General features: G+C 44.3%; 1 protein-coding gene and 1 long non-coding RNA gene across 2 annotated transcripts in view; both read right to left on the reverse strand.

The window, feature by feature from the left end:
* The window catches only part of CD247 (CD247 molecule), a 55,037-nt gene that overhangs the window by 5,278 nt on the left and 24,291 nt on the right, over nucleotides 1-25,468 (reverse strand). Inside the window, exons 2-5 of the mRNA XM_080586743.1 lie at nucleotides 4,298-4,404; nucleotides 2,354-2,407; nucleotides 918-1,001; nucleotides 221-256 (exon numbers count right to left, since the gene is read on the reverse strand). Of these exons, the coding sequence (XP_080442869.1) occupies nucleotides 221-256; nucleotides 918-1,001; nucleotides 2,354-2,407; nucleotides 4,298-4,404 (281 nt within the window). The remainder of the gene's footprint in view (nucleotides 1-220; nucleotides 257-917; nucleotides 1,002-2,353; nucleotides 2,408-4,297; nucleotides 4,405-25,468) is intronic.
* The window catches only part of LOC308192819, a 30,416-nt gene continuing 9,359 nt past the window's right edge, over nucleotides 4,412-25,468 (reverse strand). The window contains exons 2-3 of the long non-coding RNA XR_013949140.1: nucleotides 8,220-25,067; nucleotides 4,412-7,709 (exon numbers count right to left, since the gene is read on the reverse strand). This is a non-coding gene — a long non-coding RNA (uncharacterized lncRNA). The remainder of the gene's footprint in view (nucleotides 7,710-8,219; nucleotides 25,068-25,468) is intronic.

The raw sequence follows: 25,468 nt of genomic DNA on the forward strand, positions 1-25,468 counted from the left end.
CCCCCATCTGCCCAGGCAGCCCACATTTTTTTTTCTTGGCGTTGAGAAAGGCGCAGAAATTTTCAAGCATTCTGAGAAAAAAGAATATCTTTGAAAGGGGCTGTTAAGTTGAACCTAAGCTGAAACAAGGCAGGGAGAAAAAAAGTCTTCTGTGAATTAAAAACTCCTCTTTCCAGCCATCCCCACCCTCTACCCCCACCCCTTAGCTCTCTCTACTCACACTATAGAGGGTGTCCTGGGGGTTCTTTCTTCTCTGCTGTAAAAGAAAGGAAGAAGGTTGCTCGTGTGTGCCTGTGCATTTGCTCTAAGGCATGGCTACAGCTCTGTGAACAAGTGACAAGTACAGCCCATCCTGCCTCCACCCATAAGGCTCCGTTAAGACAACACATTCTCCAGAAAATTGACTTTACTAATTGGTAAAAACTTAGCTCTTCTCTGTTTGATACAGCTGCCACCTGCAGGCAAGCCCTACGTGCCGATGCAGAAGGGTTCCCCTCCCTCTTCCTTTGAAGCTGTCGGGCTCTGCAGCAGCAGCAGCAGTTGTTTTGGCAGCTGCTTGACGTTGCTGGCACTCGTTTGGCGGCGTCACGTGCGGAGCGCTCTCGTGAAACACCGGCTCCCGCCTCGCCTGCTCCGCATCCGCCCCAGGCTGGGTGTCACTTCCAGTCTGGGTGGCTGCAGGCTCTCAGCGACGTGATGGGGGCACCAGGGGCACAGATCAAAGGGAGAGGGGAGGTTTTACTTCTGTCCCTGCCACGCTGCCTGCGTTACTACACAGGTTGTGCCAGTCCCTCTCAAGGAGGGCACTGGTGCTTTGCAAGAGGGTGCTGAACGCCGGTGCGCCTCAACGGCGGTTAGATGTGAGGAGAAAGGAACCAGATTAAAAGAACTAAGGGGCGTGTGTGGGAGGAAGTTACCTCATGTCTCCCGCCCATCTCAGGGTCTGCACCTCGCTTTGCTCCCAGAACATCATATTCATCTCTGTGCCCACGAGACAGTTTCTGAAACAAGAAAGCAAGCAGCAGTGATGGACATTAAGATCATAAGAAAACAGATTTGACTTAAGAAAAGAAAGTATGCCCAGCTTGAAGTCCAACTTCATGACTATTGTGAGCTGGAAATTGGTTTTACCCCTCAATTTTTGCCCTTCTGTCAACAAAATTGTCTGCAATGAAGCTATGGAAGCCTCTAAGAGTGGTCTGTGAAGTACAAAACTGCAAGCCATCACCTCAAGAACCTTTCCTAAGCAGAACAGAGCTGAAAATGGGAGTGAGAGAGACAGATTCTGATTGCCATGCTTTCTCTCCCACTGGTGATTGAAGACACAAGAGTTTAATTACTTATTGCAAAAAGGCAAAGGTGAGATTTTTGGGTCAGAATAGCACATTTCTTCTGTACACAGAGCGCATAAGCCAGTATTCAGTGCTATTGAAAAGGTGACACTTTAAACTGAAAACAGAACATTAGTTTTCATACATTACAGAGTTAAACAGTGGCACTCATCACAGGATGTGGCTATGGTCAAGAGCGTGAGAGAAAAAAAACAAAATCAAGGCAACCAGACACATAGCCAGCATTTAATGCTACCATGAGTGAGCTGTTTAGCTAGAAAGAGAGTCAGGATCTTGTCTCCATCCTCTGTGCTGCAGGGACAGCCTTCCATTGCTGGCTACAATTAGGGCATGGCAGATGGGGTGTGCCTCCATTTCGGCCTCACACAGCAGCTCTCGTGCTGTGGGGCAGCAGGAAAGCTCAGGGACAGAGGCAGCAGGGCTCTGGTGACTCAGCCTCCGTGCTTCAGGTGATACAAGAGCTGCAGTTGCCCAGGCCTGCAATGCAGCTGTCCTGAGCATCTGCCTTCTCCCCAGCCCTCATCAAATAGCACCAGAAACACTGGTGGTGGCAACACCAGCTGCTGCTAAGGCATATTCCTTAGGAAGGGTGATCAGAGAGCAACAACCACCCGCAGAGGAACAGGCACGAAGACCAGAGTGTGCACATCATACATAACAGTCTGCACACACAGCTCCTGTTGGCGTTACATACCGCAGTGCAGCCTCCAACACTGTCTGGGGTCTTGGTATACCTCCAGGTTGGTGGACAACATCAGGAACCTACAGCCCATACAACTAGCATCCAGCCAGACAAGCGACAAGAGGAGCTACGCCCTTGTCTGGTTTTGTTTTTGCTCCTCCCAGCTGCTGTGCTGCCTGCTTGGGTGTAGTGCTTTCATTAGCTGGTTGATCCACTGTTTCTCAGGTCCATATACCATTCACTACATATAAGTGCCCCAAAAGGTCTGTCTGGATAGAATGATTTGGAAACAAACACACACAAAACAGTTGTTACTTACATTGTACACATCATCCTGGCCAGGCAGCTGCTGTGGTTCCTGGGCCTGGGTAAGCTGGAAGAGAGACCGTACTGTGAGCAGAGACAGCGGCTCCGTTCAGTCCTTTTGTTCATAGGATCACAGATTCATTAAGGTTGGAAAAGACCTCCAAGATCATCAGGTCCAACCATCACCCTACTACCAATGTCACCCACTAAACCATGTCCCTAAGCACCGCATCCAACCTTTTCTTGTTCCTCCTCTCCTACAAGTTACTCTCATCAGAAACTGGGCAACCCATACCCAGCCAGCCCACAGCACTGACGGGGCTACAGGCAATAGAGGTCATTGCTGCACTGGCACTTCTCTCTGCATGCCAGGCTGCTCCCAGAAGACAGGCCCTTTTACTTGCAGGTCACAGCAGCTCGCAGCTCTGCAGACTTACATTAGCCCAGGATTCTGATGGGCACAGTGAACTGGTGTGAAGTCTTACTGAAAGACTTATTTTTTTAAATTAAATTTTGTAGTAATTACAGTTTACCTACTCCACACCTTTTCCAATGAAAGTGCCGCTCTTTTCACTGAACCCTTGGCAGGGCCAGTAACGTACCATGCATCTAACCCATGTTGCTTGTAACAGAGCCTAACTGTTCACACACATCGGCCACGTAGTCCATAAATAAAAAAACGTAACAAGGTTGTACCCTTGGCAGAGGCCACAACAAACACCTCCTTGGGCCAGGAAGCAAGGTGAGAGATTCCACAGCTTCGAAGATTTATAAGAAGTTCTAGGTTTGGGTCAAGACAGGGCCCTCCCCAGAAAATGCCCCACCGGCCTTCCGGTGCTGTAAGACGATGGCATTTCAGCTACAACGCCTCTGCTGCTTTTGACTGAGAGACCCCAGCGTAACCACAGATGTGGCTTTCCTCCCTCGTTCTGCTTCCTTCCCTCCTGCAACAGCTCACTTTGCTACAGCTCGATGCTACGCGCCGTATCAGCAAACAGCTGAACGCACCAGGGCAGCGAGCATGCCCGGGGCTGAATGAGCTGGGGGTGAGAGCGCTGCTGCTGCAGCAGCTCACTGCTCCACGTTCACACTTCTGGTTCTGTGGAAGCTTTGCTGAGCCCTCCTGAACATCGCCACGGGCAAGGTGCGGAGCTCCTGCCGCCAGGCACCGTGTGCATGCTGTGTGCCCGAGTGGCTTTTCCCTCCAGCAGCCTCAGAAAGACTTCCAGCCCCAGAGCAGTGTTTTCACCCGTGCTCAGGATTTATACTGGCAACAAAAGAGCTGCTCCTTCACCAGCACTGAGTTCTGCCCATTTCCGCCACACATCCTTCCCTCTGAGGTCAGTACTGGCTTTGCAGGCCTGAGAAATGATCCCACTGCAGGGCAGGTCGGGCGCTAGCCCAGCATCACCCTGTCTCAGCCACAGCAGTCGCTGGATGGGAACAGCCCATCGGGCATGTCCATCCCATCCCCCAGCTCCTCTCCTGTGGTCCTTGAGGTTCTACCAATCATTTGCATCATCACATTCGTGCTATCAGACATGTCTGACTTCTTGAGATGTTTTAATACTTCCTTCCTGAGTTTGGCATTTATATATCCTGAGTTTTCTGTATGTCCTCTGCCCTATTTCCAATGGCAAAGCCACATCGCCACATCGCTCTTAACAAACCATTTCCTAGCTACCATATCCAGAATCTCTGACTGCATCCATAATTGTGGCATCAAATACTCTTACGTAGTATGTACACTTCCCCTCCATTCCTGAACCCTCAGAAAGAACTCACCCAAATTACCCAGGCTGGCACCAGAAAAGGAGAGGGGGAAGAAAAAAAAAAAAAGGAAAATCAAAATGTCTTATTCTAAGACATACGCTTCTTTCTCCACCTCCATTTTCCAGCTCAGCCCAATATGCTTGGGCCACAAAAGCCAAATACGTCACTGTTTGGTTAGACTGACCTTAGCTTTCACAAAAAGGGCCGTCACGATGACTGCATAAATGAAGAGGAATCCATCCAGTATGTAGCAGAGCCTGGGGTCCGTCAGTCCAAGAACTGTTACAGCATCTGCACAGAAAGACCACAAACATCACCAAAACAAGGCCGTTTGTATCAGTGTGGCAGTGCTCCTTAGCACTTTGTAAAAACACAGCCAGTATGAGGCCAAGCCTGTCTGCTTGTGAAGGAGCTGGAAACCTGAGTGAGAGTCAGAGCATAAACGAGCTTGGAGGGGACCGGCAGAGGTCCAAACCCCTCTCTGAACAGGGTCCGTCAGCCCAGGCTGCCCAGGAGCTCATCCAGCTGAGTCAGGGCACTTCTAAGGGTAGAGATACTCGCAGCCTCCCTGGGCACCTGCTCCATGGTCGGACCTCTCAGCCAGCACAGGACGTTTCCCCACGTGTAGAGCCCAGGCACAGAGAGCAAACACAAGCTCTGCAAGGAGATAACCGAGGTCACACCACAGGCACTGCAAGAAAGCCTCACACAGAGCCTTTGCTGCCTTGGTAAACCCCACGGCATCTCCTGCAGGGGCTCGCTTCTGGGGCTGCTTGGGGATTCCTTCGTCAACTGAGAAGTGGGTGCATGGGAAAATACGTCAGCTCTCGTTTTGGGGATGCTGGAGACCTTTAAATGTGAGAGGGGAACTGTGGGCAGGAAGGATAGACTTTTCACCCCAGATATCAGGATATGTCCATGAGCCACCGTGATTCGCTTTCTGATTGAGAGGTTTTAAACCTGAATTCTCTGCACAGGAACCTCAGCTAGCAGCCTCTTGTAGGATGGGTCTCTCTTAGTAGATTTAAAAAAAAAAAAAATTTTTACTAGTGCCCTAATGGAGAGCTCAACAAAAATGTTACTCAGCAGATGTTGATGTTAATTTCCTTGTCCACGTTGCATGACATGTTTATACCCTGACTGCATCAAGCTGAGCACAGTAATAGTGTTGGTTTTCAGCAGCTAGAACTGATTAAATTGTTCCTCTATCAGTAAACGTGTAAGAAGCTCAGAAATGTAGCTGAAAAATAAAAACAATCCAGGTCAAGAAGCCTAAGTAAACATGGATCTAATATGCAGTTCCAGGACCACTGCCAAAGGAAATGTTGTATTGCACAGCTATTAAAAAAAATCACTTAAAAATGAATCCAAAGTGTGCTTTGTACAGAGAATTGGAGGGAGTTCAAAAGAGGAAGATGAGAACGATCAAGAGCCTGTGAAACCCTTCTAGGAAGATAAATTGAAAAGTATTTGTATGATTCATCTCCTTCCTCAGGTGAACAAAGTATGGCAATTCTTATTAACCACATGTGATGGATAGTTGTTGAACCACTTAATGTACTACTTCAAGGTGCTCGGTTACTCCAGCGACGAGAGCAGGGCCGTTCTGCACGCTGGGCTTTCTCCCCAGCCCATCAGGCCACGCTGAAGATTTCATTAAATTTGCAGATGCCATTCAGGCACTACACACTCAGCACCGCGAGGAAGTCTCCTTTGCAGAAATAAAGCTAACGACGGTGGTCTGTAGCACTGCTCAAGTATGTGATTTGTATAAAGCGTGACTGAAAATCCATGCCTGGAAACCCGGTAATGTAATTGTAAATTCTGAAGTAGATGATGATACAATCACTGCTCCCACTGAGAGGCTAACACAGCCAGATAAAGAAAAAACACATTTTCCAAACGCTAGATTTGTTTACTTGTCTGAACTAAGAGTCCATATTCAATTCTTTAAAATCGTATTTAGAGACAAATCCATGGAAGTAAAACAAGATTAAGATCCCAGACTGTTTTCCTTCTTCCCTTCCTATTCCTATGGTTTTTAGAACAGGGTTCAAAGCACTCTATATACAATAACTTTCACCACATTATTTTCAGGATTATCAAACCTCATACACACGGAGTAAATGGAAACAGAGGGATTAAGTTATTTGCCTGACATCGTGCATTAAACCAACAAACAAGCTGAGAATAGCTTCCTAGAGTTTTTCTTCCAAACAGTCGCAGGACAGCACTGTATGCCAGCATTGGTTCAACACAAAACTAGCCTGAATCCCGTTGGACTCGGTCGCTAAAATGCAGCATCAGGCGCTGCAGCTGCACAGCCTCAGAGGCATTTGGCTTCTAGCAGCCGTCCAGCTGCTTTCACCCAGCACAGCAGTCTGCCTCAGCGTACCCTGCCATCAAGCTGGACGTGTCCAGGAGCAGCTCAGGGCTGCTCAGAGCTTCACCCAGACCTGAAATACAATGCAAGGCACCCAAAAAGCCCAGCACTAAGCCAGGAAGCCTGGCGATATCTCAGGTGCTGCTGAAGAAACCTCTGGGGGATCCCGGCCCTGTTCCCGTACTGAGGCGGAACACGTTCACACCATGATCTCAAGCCCAGTGTTTCTCCAGGGCTGATAACCTCCCCAGACCAGGAGGAGCTGGAGCAGGAGATGTAGAGGGGTACACAGGAGGAGTTAAGAGTGCACGGTACTTAGCTGTAGCTCCGTGTCAGCTGTGCTCAACCTTGGCTGACGCTGTGCCTATGCTCAAGGGCCTATGTGGTGCTTATCTGGGGCAGCCTGGCCTCCGGGACCACAGGTAATGGACTAAAGCTGTTCAGAAAGGGAAATTCTGCTTGGCATAGCCTGGCTGCGACGGTCCTGTAAAAATACCTATTCAGACAATGATGAAATCCGACATTTAGAAACAAACCATGAAAATTAATTAGTTCACGTCTTCACCTTCCTTGAAGTGCTTGATATCTGAGTTCTTTCAAATAAAAGTACAAAGCACTTTCTAAATAATAACCTTTGCAACAGCTTTCCGGATTAGAAAGCACGAGAGAGAAAGATAAAAGATGCAGAGTGCATTGAAACAGAGCTCAGATGAGATACAAAGCACAACGGCCAAGTAGCAGTTAAGACAGTTAGCATCCATTCACGTGAACAGGATCAGTTCTGATTTTTAAAGCACTAGAGGCGGCGTTACCACCCTTCAGTATCTGCACAGCGTGTGCAAAGCGGAGCCCGGTCCCTCGTCAGCCTGAGCTGCGGTTTGGGGGGCCGAGGCCAAGGCTGCGCGGCTGCAGCGGGTGAGCTGCAGGAAGGTGCCGGGCGCTGCACGGAGCCCAGCCTGGGCGAGAGCTCCCACCCCAGCTCCCTCACGCAGCACACAGCGCAAGTAACCAACGTTTAGCTGGTAGTTCCTGCTCTGTTAACCTTACAGTGCCCACCACGAGTTGCACCACAGCTTTTCAGTTACCAGCGTTTTACCAGCCCGAGTTTCAGCAGACGGGTAAAGCACAGGAGGGTCTCAAGGCAAGGCGTCCAAATGCAGGCATGCGGCACAGCTTACGGCACGTCACAAACACGGCAGGCAGGAAAGCTGGGCTTTTAAAGGTTACCAACACTCAGTAACAGGTTATAAATGAAGGCTTTTATCTGTCTTCGACTTCACATGCAGCTATTTAAAGCTTTATTTAAAGGAAGACGTCTGCCCTGTTGTGGCAGGCAGCTCCCCAAGCAGCCCTGAACTTTGGGGGGGGGGAAGCTGGCGTTGATCTGAGAAACTCACAACCACGGTGCTCGGTTCAGCCCGGTTCAATCCCATTGCTTATACCCCAAAATGTTGTCTGAGGTGTGTGTTTCCAGGCACACACCCCCCAGGACACACTTGTGTGTCTCTTTGCCAAAGCCCAGCGCCTGATCCCTGCTGAACCTGCGAGGGCTGCCCGGGCTGCTGCGGGCCTGGACCTGCACAGGGGCCCAGACCAAATGCCTAGGAATCAGCCTCCTAGCGTTACAGATCAGCCTGTTCATGAAGAATCTCTCTCTACATATCCTGCATTTTATTTATTTCTGTATTCTTGTTCATAGATATATATGAATAAATAAACAAACCTGGGACAAGCTGAGCCTGAAGAAGCGGAGGCCAAATACTCCTTCCCTCACAGAAGGAAGGGGCTCTTCCATGCTGCTGTATGAGCACTCTGAAGGAAAAATCAGTGAGGAAACAACAGAGGGAGGAACAGGCCTGGATTACACCACGCGTGGTACATTAGCAGGCCTGACACGCACGGTATCCAGTTAACAGAAATGAGCAAAGGGAAAGGCATGGCCTGCACCAAACGGAGCGCATGAAATCAGCAGGCTTCTCCCTTTGCGTGGAGACTAAAGATAATCCCATTGGCCATCACATTGTATCAGGATTACAGGGCTAATTAGCATTTGTTATGCAAACACTTCAGCACAAAATTTCCTCACTACCACGTCTGTTAAATTAAGTCACCTAATGAAGGCCAGCAGTCTCTTATGGCAGGAGAATAGGACAACCCACCGCAGGAAAACACCACTGAGCTTGCTTCCTGAAGGACTTCCAGGTTTGTCTTTTCATACCAACCACTTTCCTTGGCCAAAAAAAAAAAAAAGTTAAAAGCTGTTAATATTATTATATTTTTTTCCTTCACCAGCAGTCCTTTTAGCACTGAAGACGACTTTTGTGGTTTGCATCAGTACATCATCACCTGTTTCTGAAACACTGCATGGCCAAAGCACAGCTGGTGTCCATGAAATTCAACGTTATGGTTTGCTGTTAGCCTCAGCTTTAAAATCAAGGAGCGAGCCACTGATATTACCGGGATTCATGTTACAATACCAGATTTTAGGCAGCCAGAATAAATTAAATTTAGAAAGAAAAAAAATAGGAAAAAAAAGGGGAAAATAGAAGGTATTTCAGGTCATTAATTTCCACTTTCTTATGCCACAAGATGTCAGTGTTATGGAAACATGAGGTCAAGTTAAGATGCTTGAGGAACTTGGTGAGCCCTTCATACTTCTGCTAGGATCTCTTTCAGGGAGGCACTAGCTCAAAGTTCAAATAGTGAAAGTTTCCTTTTGATTCATTTGGGAAGACACACATTCAAAAGATGGAAAAGATTATAGTGCCACAGAGGGCCAAACACTTTCTAGCACACGATGGAATAAAAAGTCCAAGGCACTGTAACAGGCGCAAGACAGGAAGATCTCCAACAGCTGATTTGTTGAAAGAGACCAAGCGTGTGCAAAAAACCCAACAACCCAACAATAAGTGATCTGCCTTTTCAGTCTGAAGGCAAAGTTTAACTTTTCACATGCTTTTAACAAGGCAATCTTTCCGCCCTCAGAACCTTTCCAGAGCCTTGTCAGAAAGGGAACGGAGGGGAGCGCCTTGCTCATCTCTGGAAGGGGAGTCCTCACTTCATCAAAACAGTCAGTCATTCTCAGAAAAAGCAGCTGCTTTCACTTCTCGCTTTTGCAAGGACTTGGTGCAAAGGGCTTTCCTGGAGCAAACCCTGTGATGCCTCCTAGAGACAGCAAACTGCGTACAGCAATTGCAGAACCCGGATACCCAACAAGCTCAGGTAACAGATACAAGCTGTGTAACTCTTTCAGCTTTTGTAGGGTTTTTATGTTAGACATCTTTTATGAGACCCTTATTTATCAGGGACAGCAGAAGTTCAATCTAGCTTATCCAAAAGATGTCTCCCGCTGTAAATTTTCTATTGTCTAATCCAATCTTGTGTTAAGTGCCCCGAGAGGCAAGACTTACCACTCAGGTGGCTGTTTCTATCTTGCTTAATCCTTCCCTTACTGATTTCTGCCTGGATATCCCACAACATAACTTACTCCAGCCTGACTTTCTATTAGGTGGCCTTGTTGCTGCCGTAGTGGCCTCTCTTTTAGAGCTCAGATCTAAAACCAAATGCACATTATGGAGCACTTCTTAAAATAATTCAATCTCCACAACTTGGCTCAGTGGGAATCCCAAAGAGTCTATACGCAGCAAGGTTGAAGACAGAGACACTAAATCAGGCAACAAGATGCTCTTGATCACAATCAGATGCATTTCTTTGCTCAGGGAGCACCTCATGTTTGCAGTAGAGGCTCCCCTAGCAGTTTAAAGTAGAACTTTAAAGTTAGACTTTACAAAAAGCAGGGGAAGAACGAGTATACTAAACAGCTTGCAGCTAGCACATTGCCGATGGCTCCAGGAATCAAATATATTGATAATATGAAGAACGGCTCCCAGCTGGGAGATTTATAAGGCACCCCCCCCCGCTCCCTGTTATCCCAATTTCAGACTTCCAAAATTCATTAAGCTTACATTAACTATCACTATTGTCAATGAGTGCCATTCTACCAGCTGGGCAATAAACGAATAGAAATAGCTGTACACAAAATATTCAGAGTCAGTAGGCAAGCGCAGACTCATCAGCGCACCTTTCTTGTCTCAGTGCTAGTGCAGGGAAGGGCTGCTCTGTTTTCACAGCTCGTGTCAGAATCAGTGCAGAGATGCACAAACACAACAAAAGATTTAATGGGGCTGGTCTGTCTCAGGCTGAGCTCAAATCCAACTCTCTTGATCAGCTACAAGTAGAGGAGAAAAGAAGGGAACTTTTCTATCACAACACACCAAAATGGAGGTTTGAGGTACCGGAATGAAACCAGCTTTTCTTTCCTTTCCCTTCTCCAGGATTGATTTCCATCTGAGCTCACTGACAGCACAAGATCCAACCCATGCCAAAAGAGCAAGTGACAGGAAGGACACCAAACCCCCAGTAACAATAACCATCTGCTTTTTTCAGTTAAGCTTATAGCAACCTTTTGCAAAACCCAGGTGGCCTAGCTTTCAACACTGCAGAAAGTTTGTAAGATTTGCTTTAGGACATCCAGCAGGACAACTGGGGGAAGACAGTCTTAAGACTTGCAAAGTCTCAAGATGTTTTCACCACAGTCCCTGTATAGACCTCCACTTGCAAAAAGGCTTCTGAGTTGCTGAAGGTGTAGAAATTACTAGCAAAGCTTGGTGACAGGCAGAGAAATAGTTAAGTCATCTTACAGAGGCAGTGCTGGCACTGGGTTATGGGGCAGGAAGGAGGTTATACCGGCCCCAACGGCTGAGGCTCCATACCTTGCAGCCACACACCTCAGGGCGGGAGAGGTTTCAGTGGGGGCCTTGCCATCGCACTCAGCCCCCTGCTACTGACCCACTTAACAAAGAGCCATTTGTGTCACGTCCTGCCTCTGCTAGAAGATGCAGACAACATACATGCAACAGTGGTTACGTACAGAGTAGAAAGCAAGGTTGCTTATTTAGTTAGATATTGACTCCCTGCATGTTCTTTTTTTGTCATTGCTTGCCAAAGCTCAGCCTTTTTCTCTGAAAACAACGCTGAACAGTAAGCATTTCAGGGGTCTCATAACAAAGAGCCAATGGAAGAGCAACCACAAAATGCAGACATTGCAACAAATCATGCCTGGGTCCTCTGCGGAGCCCTTCGCTAAAGGGTTTCAGGACAATGACAAATACTAACTCCATAGCCCCTTCCAAATTCCCCTTTGGAAAAGAAGATATCACTTCTTCCCCCTTTGAAGTGTTTTTCCTCTAATTTGGGTGCGTTCACATTTTAATAGCACACACCACATTTAAAACATTACGGCAAAGTAAAACATTGCTAAAGGGAATGGGCATGAGTCACGGACCAACTAGCGGGGCACGGGGCATGGCTTTATGACCCCATTAACACTTAACTGGTGAGGTCTGCACTCCGCTGCCAAGTGATATCATTGTGGTTAAGCCTCCCATCACTACGTTTTGTTATAATACATCCTAGAGAGCTTACCCAATTATAGAATATCTTATTTCAGCTTGCATTACAGCATAAGAAAAAAACGGCTGTATTTTGAGATGTACCTCTTCATACGTAGGTAGGAAATAGCAAATTTGAAGAGAATATGTAGAGATTTTGACTGAATTAAGGACTGTTAAAAAGCAATGCATTTCTGCGTGGAAAAAACACCAGAAGGAAAGAACATCCTTATCACTAATGGCCTTAAGCAATGCCTTTATTTTGCCATCCCTAAGATAAGGATAACAAAAGTAATATTGTAACTGTCGGAAGTGTTGAGGTGTTCTCAAACACTACAAGTTTTTATCTTCTTAATCGCTTCTCTATGGAGAGAGAAAATTATGGAAAAATCAAAAGAAGCAAAAAAAAAGTATCCCTAAGCTCTCATCAAAAGTAATCCTGTATATTTACAATAAGTTTAAACCTTTCTACCTCAGTATTTGTGACTGAAATGTAAGAAACTATCATGCTTTACCCATATCTACAGTGCATGCAACTAATATTAAAATTTATCAGGTTAATTCCAGTATCCAATATACCCATTAAAGTATATCTCTACATCACCACTAATAAACGATAACGTTAGCAGAGGTGTTTGTTAGCCATCAGGCTGCTTCTGTAAATATTAAATAAGGAACAGATATCTGCTCTGTCAGTTCATTTCTACCGTGTTAACTGTATTTTTTTTCCAATTGTTTGTTGGTCATAACAACTTCTGTGCTGAAATCGAATATGATTGCTTCCAAGCAAAGCTATCTAAAGAACACCAAATTTACAAACATAATGATGCAGAATTGGGAAAAAATGAAATCAGATTTTCTGATGTTGAAGATTAATACAGGTACTAATTATTATTATTATTATTTTAAACAAACTTTTTGGCATTGTAGGCTTTCTGTAAGAGCATTCATGTGTTGCAGTTTTAATTTTTTCAATGTTATCTGTTGCTGACAGTGCAGGTATACACACTGTATTTAGGCTTACCTCACAGACCTATTAAAAACATGAAATCCTTTTCCAAAAGAGGCTCATCTTCAGAGACCACTTACTAGCGGTAATTACAGACAACATTGCACAAAGCTGTAGTGACCCATAGCAATGCTCTGGGTCAAGCTTCTCTGAAAAGCATGGGCCAAATTCTGCATTCCTTCTGCCCAGGAAATCTCCATTGATCCCTGCAAACGTTTCACAGCAAAACAACCGTTTCACGTTCTCTATGCGGAAAAAAGGATGGGATGATGACAGGAATGCTGTTTACTGCAGTTTACCCTGTACAGTTCTTGAATGTGTTGGCTTCAGAGGGGCAGAAAGTATCTGAAAATGTAATGCATTGGGATTATTACAGTTGTTTGTCTTTTAAAGGAAAAGAAAATTGCAACATTTTACAGTAACAGTCAAGCTACCAGAATGAGTACTAGAATTTAGTAACAGCCCACCAAAACAAACATGTCAGGATCTACTATTTTTATACCATGAAGCATATAGGATAATAGTAATGGGATTTCAGGGGTTGATCTGTATTTGCATTAAACCAAGAGCAAGCTGAATTATAGACATAAAAAGTCAGCAGAAACGGGGCGGGGGGAAACTGATGAAATGACACACAATAATAATTTACAAATAATCTCTGCTTCACCCCTTTCCCCTGGTTTTATTCCTACTCTAGAAAAAACGCCTGTCCAGCATCTCTGAACACGCCTTAAGCCGTCTCCTGCCCTTCACCTAACTCCAGCCGGGCCCAGAGGTGCCGCTCACTGTGCATCTCCAGCCACCGCAACCAAGCAGGTCCCTGCTGAGCTTGTGCGGCCACCACGCAGGCACTGAGAGGAATTTCTCCCTCCGTCCAGCCACCCTCAGTCCTCACACAACCTGAAGAAACCTAGTTGTCTGTTGGCACCCTGTTGTCTCCTCTTAAATTTGGTGGAAACAGCCAATTGATAAAGACAGAGATTGCATGAGGTTGACCTCAGTAGGAAACAGGGCTTCTAAGAAGGCACACACTGCTGTACGCTACATTGCTGGTCTTATTTGTGAAGTGCAGTGCGCGCACGATGCACTTTGTAAAGCATGTAGAAAGAGAGGATCCCTGTTCTGAAGAGCTCTCTGCCTCATCCACGTACATCAGTATGAGCAACAACTGTTGGTACCTGGAAGGGTGAGCTATCATCTGCGATCTAAACTAATTTCACCTACGGCACTGAATTTACCCTGTTAGTTTTCCATCGCAGCTTTTCAGGAAAAGATAGTTTTCCAGAAACACTGCCCACAGAAACCCTGCCTTGTTGTTTATGACTAGATTTTGGGTGTATGTTTTGTTTTTCCTGGAGGAATGTCCTAGCTCTTTGTGGAGCATCTAGGTTCCTCGTATTTTTTCCTTGCGTCTAAATGCAGAGGAGAAGCTCTCAGCCGGTGACTGGACCAGATGCAGTTTACAGAACAATGCTGTTCAAACCTTAGAGTTTTCTGAAAACTCGTACAATTTTCTGAAACAGCCACCTAAGATGGGATATTATCTTTACTCTCATTTTGTAAGTGTTGAATTATTCAATACACTATCACTGTACCTAAACAAATGCTTGCTGATCTCATGAAACATGTTTTTTAAAGGTCTTTCAAGCTGCTTCTAAAATTGATGAAAAATTTCACATTTTATTTACTCTAAACACCCCCTCTCTCCCCACAAAAAATCTTATCAGGAAACCTCTGAGATAAGCTGGCAGATAAAAAGACTGCCTGGAAACAGCATTTGTTTGCTTTCTGTGTGCAACCAAGATGGAATCAGAGTGCAAAGGAAATTTACACTACCTCAATTTTTCATAATACTCAGAGCTTAATTAAGCTTTAGTCAAAGCGCAGCACTGGAAAGGGCAGTTACGGAGCTGTTGGAAGGGGTGTAAGACTGCCCAATGCTCAAATGCCCACAGGTGATACATTTTCTACTAAACATGAAAAGGCTCCTTAGCATTATATTTGCTTTTGCTATGTACTCTCTGTGAAAATCGTTCTGCTGCTATTACCCATTAAAATTTCTTCCTGCCACAGAGCTGTCTGCTATATATTATTGTACAAGCTGTATGCTATACATATTGTACTACTTAAAATACATAACCCAAAGGTCGGCTGTCCAGGTAAAGCACTGGCTTGTATAAAACGAGAGTATTCTCCCTTAATTATTTAATTTTGAGATTGGCTGTGACTAATCTGTCCTTTAATCACACCTGGACATAGTGTGTATTCCCTATTTGATATGGAGGGAGAGGGAAGGCGCTAGGTACAAACACTACGCTGAGCTGCTATGCAGTAGCCTCATTTGTGCCTCTGGGAGTTTCTTGTATACGCTACGATGGAATGAATCGCATTAAGCACAAGTGTTATTGCACTGAATTAGCTGTTGGATGTGCATTAATTATTTCAATCTATATAATGAAAACTGTTTGAAGAAGCTACCCTGTTTTTAGAGAGGAAAATGTTAGGAGTACAGCTATCCAAACTGTTGGCGCTTAGGAGGATTATATTCAGGTTTATCACTTCCAAATGGAAGAAGAAACATGAGTGAATGTAAATTAATGGCCCAGTTCTCTTCCCACTAAAGACCAGATTCTGTCATAGGGTCAATTCACTCTCCACACCATTAATTTCAACGGAAGTTAGCACAGGCCATTTAACTTGGTGAGAATAGGTTTAATCCCAAAGCAGACATGTACAGTCCTTCAAGGACATGCAAGAAACATGCAGTGATAAGCAAAAATAATGAAAAGAGACACAGATGTTTATTTCTAGCACCATATTCATCATACAAGAATCTACTTACTGTAACTAATTTAAGTTTAGGAAGCTATGATGCTGTGATATTGTTTCTGGAAAATATTAAACTTTTCATTATTATTTTCTTTAGAATTTCAGTATTCTGCCCTGCTTTCAGAGTAACTTCAAAATTTGTTCTTCTGCAATTCATTTTCACACGCCTACTCGTCAGAGGTCAGCAAATAAGAGTGGTCTCTGAAGTTCTCACTTTAAACAACATAATTTTTATATTTTATGTATTTTATATTTTTATGCATCAAGAAAAAAATAGCAATGGTTTAGCCAAAGTCCATTACCAGAGCTACATTAGTGCAATTTATTATAAGGCAAAAGAAGCAGGAAGGAACAGATGGTTTAATTCATTGCAGAGGACCAAATACGTATATCTAACTCTCCAAACAACTTTTTTGAGGAGGAACACAGCATATGCAGAGGATACAAAGACTGAGATATAGATGAGAGTAAAGCCCACGTGAATCAAGCAAAAAGAACTGGATTTGCTGCTTGGGAGCAAAGTGCACTGTTCGATGTTGTTTAGACTATAAAATTGAAATTAAAAATGATGGGGAAAAATTCACTGTGTATTTGTCCGTTTAGTCAATTTGCAGCATAGACTTGAGACAGAGTCACTAGCCAACAGACTTCACGTAGCCACCTGAAATTTCTAGAATATAATTGCAACCACTGTCACATTGTATTTTTGTATCTCAAACCACGTACATATCTAAGCTATAGCTATAGATGTCAATGAGCAAACATTGTTTTAAATCAAAAAAAGACTGGAGAAAACACTGTGAAGAAAATTTTAATATAAAAATAATAGGCAAAACTGCATAGACCGAAAACAATTTTATTTTACCAAACTAACACTGTAAACCTCCTAAAGCTGAATTTTCCTGCTACAAGCCTCGTTCTCCTCCAGCGCCCCACTGCCATGCATCTCAGTGTCATAACTTTATGGTCAAAATAGGTGAAGTGTCTCAAAAAAGTCATACCGATTGGGAAAGAAAAGGCATCTGCTCAGGTATTTTATTACCATGCTGACAATCTGGGATGTGAACCGTACAGTTTTAAGACAATTTCCCAGCTTGGAAGCAATATTCCTTCTTTCTTCTCTATCACATTTCTAGCACTATTATAAGATCAGAACATATAAAGCAAAAAAAATCCTTAACAAATCCCAGGCCAAATTATTAAGTACTCTGTAGGAACAATAAGCAGATGACAGTTTTACACTGGGATTTATAAGCTACGTAACGCTAAGTAAAATACCGCACTGAATATCCTGCTTCACCTAAAATTCTCAGCTGACTATGGCTTAGAAATATCCCCTAGATAGGCTGCTCAGAGCTTAGCATTTCTGCAGCTTTTAAGAGATTACATTAATTTTGCTGAGGGTTATGCTCTCTGCAGAATAACCCAATAGCAGATATCATGCAGGATTAGAGTTCATGCACAACCAATTTGTAATTCAAGGCATAACTGAGTAATTAAGATAAAAAGAATCTTATTTCAGACTTAGTTGTACTTTCTGTTTTTTATGCAGTGTCAGTAAGTTACATTTTAAAAACAAAAGAAATTCTGCTATTTGAATGTATCTCAGCAGATTAGTGTAATTACAGTGAACGGATTACATTTGTCTCCACACAGACTTGCTTCTAATCAAGATCGCGCTCCTCTTCTGCGACTACCTTCTGCAAACTCAGGGTAGATGAACAATCAGGTTCTACGAGTACGCAAGCAATTTAAATTTCACCATCCATGCAGTTGCCTATAAGTGCTGAAATCAGCAATAAAATTGCTAATCAAAGTTATGAACACCTGGGGGGAAAACTGTAAACTCATTTCCCTTCCAGAAACCCCGACCAACTCTTCTAATTAGAATGTCTTGTGCTTATTCTTGTGTGCCTGATGACACTACCATTTTCATGGAAAAAATGCATAGCTATTTTAATTTCTATAATTACTCATTTCCAACTAACGGAGGAAGATTTATATATATATATATATATATATATATATCAGTCAGGAATAACATTTTATTTTTATTATTGAGCAGAAGCGTAAAAGTGAAAAAAGCCTGGTCTGTGTTCTGCTTGCAGTGTTACAGCGAATTTGGCATTACTCTCTCAGTCATTTGCAGCTGAGCTCCTCAAACCACAGATGCACACTCCAAGTCAAAAGAGAAGAATCCTAGCACCTTCAGAAAAACCATGTGTGAGTTTCTTTAAAGATGTAGCTTATAACCTTGCTAGGTGACACAGGAATGGAAATCTATAGAACACGCACAGAGGCGATTGCGATGTTTTAAAATCAGAATGATCCTACCCAAACAACTGATGCACAAACTTCCAAAGTCCTTGTCAAAAGGCCAAGAAAGTATGCTTTATGCAGAGAATTTTCATGGTGAAACAGGACAGAAAACCATAAAAATGACCTCATTAAATTATTTTCCATAGTTATTTGCAGACCGTTCAGTGCTCCTACTGTTCTTTCAAATTACTCTGTGCTGTAAAAAGTTAGACAAAATTGGACTCCTAAGCATGAAAACACCTGCAGTTGAACAATATTCTCAGTGCTGATCAGGACAGTTCAGAAAGGAACACAAAACAGCCGTAAAATCAGCCTGGGGCACTGTTTTGTGCTTGCTGTCCCCTGTGGGCACTGCCTGCCAGACATTTCCCAGGCTGATTTTAATAACAACTTTATAGACCGTTATGTGGAAAATGACTACGTTATTATCCTTTTAGACAGCTAAATCACAATTGTGATACCTATCCAGCTCGTTCACCTCTGTTACAGCTTTCCTTCCTGATCACTAATCATCCTTTTTAGTAAATCGGATTTCACATTTCTCCCTGCAGATACGGTACAACTTCTCTTTGCCCTCCTGTTACACACTAGATATGCTGCACTTTGATCAGAAAGGATCAGATCGGTGTTTCTGTATGGACCATACAAATCAGCGCTCGACACGACGCTTTTAGAAAGGCAAACGCCTTTCCTTGCTCCAGCCCCTTGCTGCTCCATCCCAGTACAGCCTCAGAAAATCCTCCACTACGTCCAGTGGAGAGAAGCTCCTCCCGGCATGCCACACCACACCAGCATCGGGCTGGCCGTGCCACCTGGGGAATATCTCGGGAACTTGGTTTCCCAGCCGACTGCTGGAGCTTTTTCTGTTTGCTTTCTCCTGCCAACAGGCAGGAAATGGGGTCACTGGGGGCTGGCTCCCTGCATCTGCTCACCTCCACCACTGTGCAGCCCGCTGCGCTGCACGCCGCTCCCACTGCATAAGCCGGCTTCTTCTTTTAGAAATCTCCGTCCTCTTTGTCTCTTGGGATAGATTTATACCAGTAAGGTCAACTTTATTTTTTCTATTCCATTTCTCCAACTTTTCTTCCTTGTTCAAGACCACCGATTTCTGGCAGCCTGAACGGTATTACTAAAAAAACAGTTGTGGAGCTGACTGTGAAAGAGCTCAAACACCCTTTCCACACACATTTTCTCCCATCCTCTAAGAGGCTCAAAAGGGGCCACCTTCACTTATCAGGCAGCAATCGCAGTATCCATGCCCACCAAGCCCCTTTCACCTCTAACTGCGGCGGCTGAGCGGGACTCACGGTCCCTCACTCACGCACACCCCAGCCCCTTTGAAGCCTCAGAGCGAGACATTACGCTTCCCTGAGACTGATACGAATCTACCCCCTACACACCCGCCCCAGCAAACACACATCTGAGACTTTTGTTAGCAAAGACAGGCAATACCAGGTGCATCTGAAAAAGCACTTGCTCAAGGTTGCTGAAGGCTGCTGTAACCAAGCTAGAAATCGTTGCCTCAAAGCGAGTGTAGGAGAGCTCTTTGTGATTTCAGGGTTCTTCAGTCTCTCTTTTTACAGGAGGGAACACAAAAAGAAGCACTCGGCTAGAACAGGGCAACACCAACGTTGTGTTTTCCTCAAGTCTGAGGCACAGACATCCTTTGCCCAAACCCATGACTTGAAGCAGATTGGATCCAGCAAGCAGCCCCCTGAGAAAAGCCGTGAGTTATCTGACGGCTCACCCCCCGAATCAGCAGGAACTTGTGATCTGCACCTCACCTCTGATGGGTGCCAGACGCTAGAGGAAGGCTGCACAGCTTTCCAACCAAATTAACACAGGTGTAGCACCAGCCCCACTACAGAGCATGGCACAGCATACACAGGGACTAGTTTTCCTTTGAAGTACCTGGCTCCAAAGGAAGCCCTTTCAACACCCCAAAGGCAATACATATATGACGCAATTTTACACACCAACGCATTTTTTTTTTTTTTTTAAACAGCAAGCTGGTGATGGCGAGGGGTTGTTTGTTTGCTTGCAAAACATGGCTGTCTTGGCAGGAGTTGTTGCATTCGTCCATGAAATGAGCTATCCCTGGACAGCCCCACAGACGGAAGTGGAAGCAATGCTCTGATGTCCAACATCATGGACTCTGCTGCCTGAGCCGAGGAAATCGGCTCTCAGCAGCTCCCGGGAGACTGGGAAAGAAAACCACGCTAAACGGTGCTGTGCTGCACAGCCGGGCGCAGGGTGCAGCAGGGCAGCCCCAGCGCAAGCGCTGCCTGAAAGGCTGAGGCAGAAAGGGAAGGCCATGGGTCTCAATTTGCTCTGCTTTGCTTTGGTTTTTCTAGAAGGCAAAATATAGATCTCGTCAGAAGGCAGCTTTGACTCTGGAATTGAAAAATGAAATTGCCAGAGGGAAAAACAAATTCATATCCGCAAAGAGTAACCACCGATACACAAATTCTCTCTCCCTCTCTTTCATAAGCTGCACCCAGAATAGAAGCATGAGTTCTCTGAATATTTCTTGCCAACTCCCACTCCTTCAGAATGAGCAACTGGAAAGTTTCAATCTGAATAACTGACTTTAAGAGATTTAGGGAAAAATAAGTCAAGTTACTATGTCAAAGGGCAAGAAAGCCCTGGTTGTGCTCTTGGGAATATACGGTATTGGCTTCCATGAGCAAGCAACAATTGTTAAGATGCAGAAATGAAACATGGCAAATTAAACATTTCATGCACTGTCATATAGAATTAAGAAAAAACATCAAAAAGGTTAAATTATTGTCTTATGAGGCTAGGCCATAACGTTCTCATAGAAATGGAGGTAACCACAAAATGTAACGCTGCCCATAGAGCTGTGGTGTTTTAGAACTGCGGGTCCTAGCTGCAGTTAGAAATGCAGAGGCACCACACAACGTTTGTAAGAAAGGGCTTGAAGGTCTTTTGCATGATCAAAAAGATTAAGCCACCTAAATGCAAACATGTGGCAGATTTTAAATAATCCAAATAAAAACCTATACTGAATTTTTGACAAATGTCTGCAAAGCAACATCTTTCGCTTTTCCCCATTCCTTTGCATTTATGTAGCCTCAGAGTATTCTGTTCCTGGAACTACGGATAAGTCAGTGACAGACATATGGAAAGAAATACAGAGTTATAACAGATTCTCCTCTGACACCGTCTTCCAAAACTGTAGGACTGAGTTAAATCAATGATCCTATCCAGTCTAAATGAGCTCCTCGAACATTTTGGTTCATCCATTGCCATTTTCCTTTCACATATGTGCAACATGATTGTATCTGTGCAGGTGCACATAGAGAGATGTCTGTGTATGTGCGCCCCAGCCATTCCTTCATTTCCATGGTGGGTTACGGAAGAGAGTGAGGAGGATGCTCAGCAGCACAAACCACTCTAGTATCAGCAGAGACCTTCAGCCAGGCAGACACAGGCGCACAAGGGGAAGAAAAGCTCAGTGAGAAAGGGAGGCACCTGCCCTGCTTTGCCTTGCTGCAGGAAAGCCTCCCTGCCTTCCCCCCCGAGCAGGAGGGTGCCGGGGACCGCAGCACGGAGGAAGTTGCACCACCTTTGAAATGAGTCTCAGCCCAGCGCTCCCACCTCCAGAGTGGTTTCCTTCTGCAGAGTCCCTTCCCTCCGCTCCAGTCCCTGACTGGCGAGAAACCACCTTCATGGGCTGCTGCTGTGTCGCTCCTGCCTTCTTGCACATCAGCGTCTGGCAGGAGAGCAGTGGAAGGAGTTTGGGGAGTGGTGATAAAAAGCTGGATAACAGCACGAGAAAGTGTCAGAAAGAGCAGCTACAGAACAGAAGGGTGAGCAGGTTTAAACAGATCCAACAAAAGCAGATGATAATGTATTTTCCGCTTGAGTGGAGAGGGGCCTGCAGATTCATTTATAATTTGCCTCCCGTATTTAAAAGAGTAGACCTAAACACTACAAAAAAAAAAAAAAAGAAAAAAGAAAAAAAAAAAATTAAGCTACTTCATCTGCACAGCATTTTCTGTCCTGTCCTTGCAGCGGTGATGTCTCCCACCAGCAGACAAGCACCCTGAAGCGTGCCCATATCACCAGAAGGCAGCTGAGCCCATGGCTCACTGCAAGGACTCCTCTGCACAGAGGTGCTGGGCTGCTCTCCCTGGCCAAAACCAGACATTCGCTGGCAGAACAAGAGAAGTTTTCTTGTCTACGGTACAGGCTTTGCTGATACTCCTAGAGGAGTCGCCAGACTTTACAAGGGACAACACTATTGCTTAAAAAAACCATGCATGTGCTAGTACTGACACCTGTGTGCTAGCCCTGTTTAATCCACTATTAAACATTTTAACCCTGATACTTGTATAACCATAAGCAAGCGAAAAGGCCAAAAACTCCATTCATACCTTCTTTCATGACACCAAGATCATGACAGAAAAAGATTAGCATCCTCTGTTTTCTTCCTAACCAGTCTTTGCCATCCATGCTCTCAAGTTTTTCCTGGCATTGAAAAATTTATTTACACACTTATACTTATACACATATGTATATACACACACATATGTCTATGTATTTTTCTGAAGAAAAAAACAACCTTAAAAACGCGAGCAATCACATGAACCATGGCAGCCAAGGTCAGAAATTTATTCTTCAGAGGTTAAAAAAAAAAAAATCAGGTCAATAAATGAAGTCAGCAGATTGTATCTTGGGCTGCTAGAGAGACTGCGGTGCTTTACACCAAGTTGCGTTTAATATCTTAACTGCATGGAGAAAAGACCTATAAAATCAGCTGTTTTCTTCCTTCCCAGAGTTTATTATAACATTCCTGGTTGTGTAGCTATTAAGCCTGATCACCGCAGCCACAGACGCTGACAAGTTAATCAATAAGCCGAAACCAAAGCCTCAGCGGGAGATCATGCTGCGTCTCTCCTTTAAAATACTGCCCTAATCTAGCCCAAAGCTGCCTTGTCAGTTGGCGGATGCTCAGACACTGAAAGCTGCTTACAGGGCACCCGAGAAAGAGAAGATGAATTGCACAGACTACATAACGTACCGCCTGCTAGCGCTTGTAATGGAGAGGGCTAACTTGTTAACAGGGGAGTAGACAAAAAGTCCTCGACGATATCAGGTTGTATTTAAGAGCTTATTTGCACTTTATTCCTCCGCTCTCTTTCGATCTTCAGCTGTTAGCACATACTACATTGTACTCGGTATTTATACCACTTTACTACTGGGACATTCTTCTTTGCAGAAATAAATTGTTAAAGTTGATACCTGATCTGTTCATTTATGCTAAAAGAGAAGGAACTGCCCAGGGTCCAGACTACGTCCTCCCTGAAGCAGCAAACTCAGCTGCCTTCACTTCTAAGCGTGAGCTGCTGCGCTCATTGCTCTCGTGAATGTTCTTTTCAGCTTTATGATGAACCTGATAACTCAGCCAAAAAAAAGCTGATTTTGCCCCAGTCCACTTCGAGGAAAACAGTGTGTGCGCTCTGCAGTCACTCTAGTGATGGAAAATCAAACCTTCTGGTTTCTGAGACTGTTAGCTGAGTTTGCATGCTGAAAAGTTCAAGCTGCGTTTGTTAAAGTGCTATAAACAAAAATCATTTTTCACTGCTAATGCCACAGTTGCTTTTGTTTGAAGAACCAAGATGTTCTGGCATGAGAAAAAGTAGCAAAAAGACGGTTTTAATACTTCATGCTGCAAACTTGTATACATGTAGGTATCACAATAGCGCTAAGAAAAAAAGTTTAGTCTTTGCTTAAATGCTCACAGAGCACAACAAAGCTCAGAGTGCCAGTTTCGTGGAGATTACAGCTTATACATATTCTCATTTTGTAAAATTAGAACCAAAATATTTGGGTCATTACCACTTTTGGTTTGGTTTCCTGACATGTCAGAAGTAGAAATAAAATCATATACCTTTTCATGTAATATTTCATTTTTAATAGTCATAATCTTTTTTTTTTTTTTTTTTTAATTAATAGCAAACACCAAGTCTTCTAAATCGAAGAATCTTCTGGCTGTGTCATAGGGACACTTTTGACAAAAAAATGAAAACAGATAAAAGATTTACAACTAACTCCAGAAAAGAATACTAAGTCTCAATATTTTGGGATTTCTTGTTCTGGCATAACTCAATAACATATCTTTGCTAAATTGATCTTTTATTACTAGTATAATTCACTACAATTATTAATGAAACTTTTAACAGACCGAATTTTAAATTTAGTCAATGCAGTTTCAGATGGAGAAATTTCAACCACTGAATGCCAAGATCATTTTGACTTAAAAAATTCTCTGGTTTAGTCCACAATGACCTTCTCTGGGATGCAGGCCACCTTCATCTTTACTGCAGAGACCTGTAAACACTAGCCTTTAATCAAAAACACACACGAGAGCCCTATCAGGCTGCAGACCTGGCCCGACTGGTTCACTGAAAAGGTCAAACCCGTGGTTTCTGTGGCTCCCTTCCGCCTGGCAAGTACCAGCTCAGCTGTGTGCTACCATTTACGATAAAAGGCAGCAGCAGACCCCACGGGAGTCAGCCTGACACGCGGAAACACAGGCGTTCACAGAAGTCGCTGTCTTTCTGACTCTACGTGGGTTTTTCTTCTGCTTGTTTTTAATCTCGGCGGTGCCGCTACTGCACATGTTCCATTGCCCAAGCTGCACCCCAGTCACAACGCGATGATGCTCCGACACTTGAAGATGTTTACTGAGCGGCTCTCACCGCCACGACTTTCTTCCACGCAAGTCTTAAAGCCAACCTGTTTGGCAGTATACCCCTTCCCGCTGCAGAAAAGCTTTCCAGCTCATCAGCATCTCTGCAAATTTCAGAGCGAAACCACAGGATGCAATGAGGGCAAGAGATGACAGTGCAGGTGACCATTGCTAACCATTCAGCAGCTCCTCAAGCCGTGCACACAGCCAGGGATCGTGCACACTCTACAGAAGGGCAGAAGACATCTGTAGAGGGAGGCAGGCACAGCGTTACTGACGGGGTACAAGCAAATTCAGATAGGAAGTGGTGGAAAGAGTAGAACATCTGAACCGCCCACCCCACATGCTTAAAAAAAAAAGCAGGATTATATAAATAATTAGATCGCATTCAAAAGCTTTAAGGAAACACAAACAAAATCACTTGCCAAAAATATCCCGTATTGACAGTTCTGTAACAAACAGAACCGGGTAAATGTGTTTTGCAAGACTGAGTTCAGTCATGCTGGCATCGAGGCTGGGATTATGTCAATGTCAGGCACTCTGACAGAAAGCCAAGCTGCCACCTTTCACCCTCCTTCCAAGAGCCACGTTTTCCTGCAAACTTATTACACCTTCAGCACTGAGAAGAAACACAGGAAAAAAAAGAA

Source organism: Anser brachyrhynchus, assembly GCF_964034855.1.
Source record: "Anser brachyrhynchus genome assembly, chromosome: 1".
Lineage (NCBI taxonomy): Eukaryota > Metazoa > Chordata > Aves > Anseriformes > Anatidae > Anser > Anser brachyrhynchus.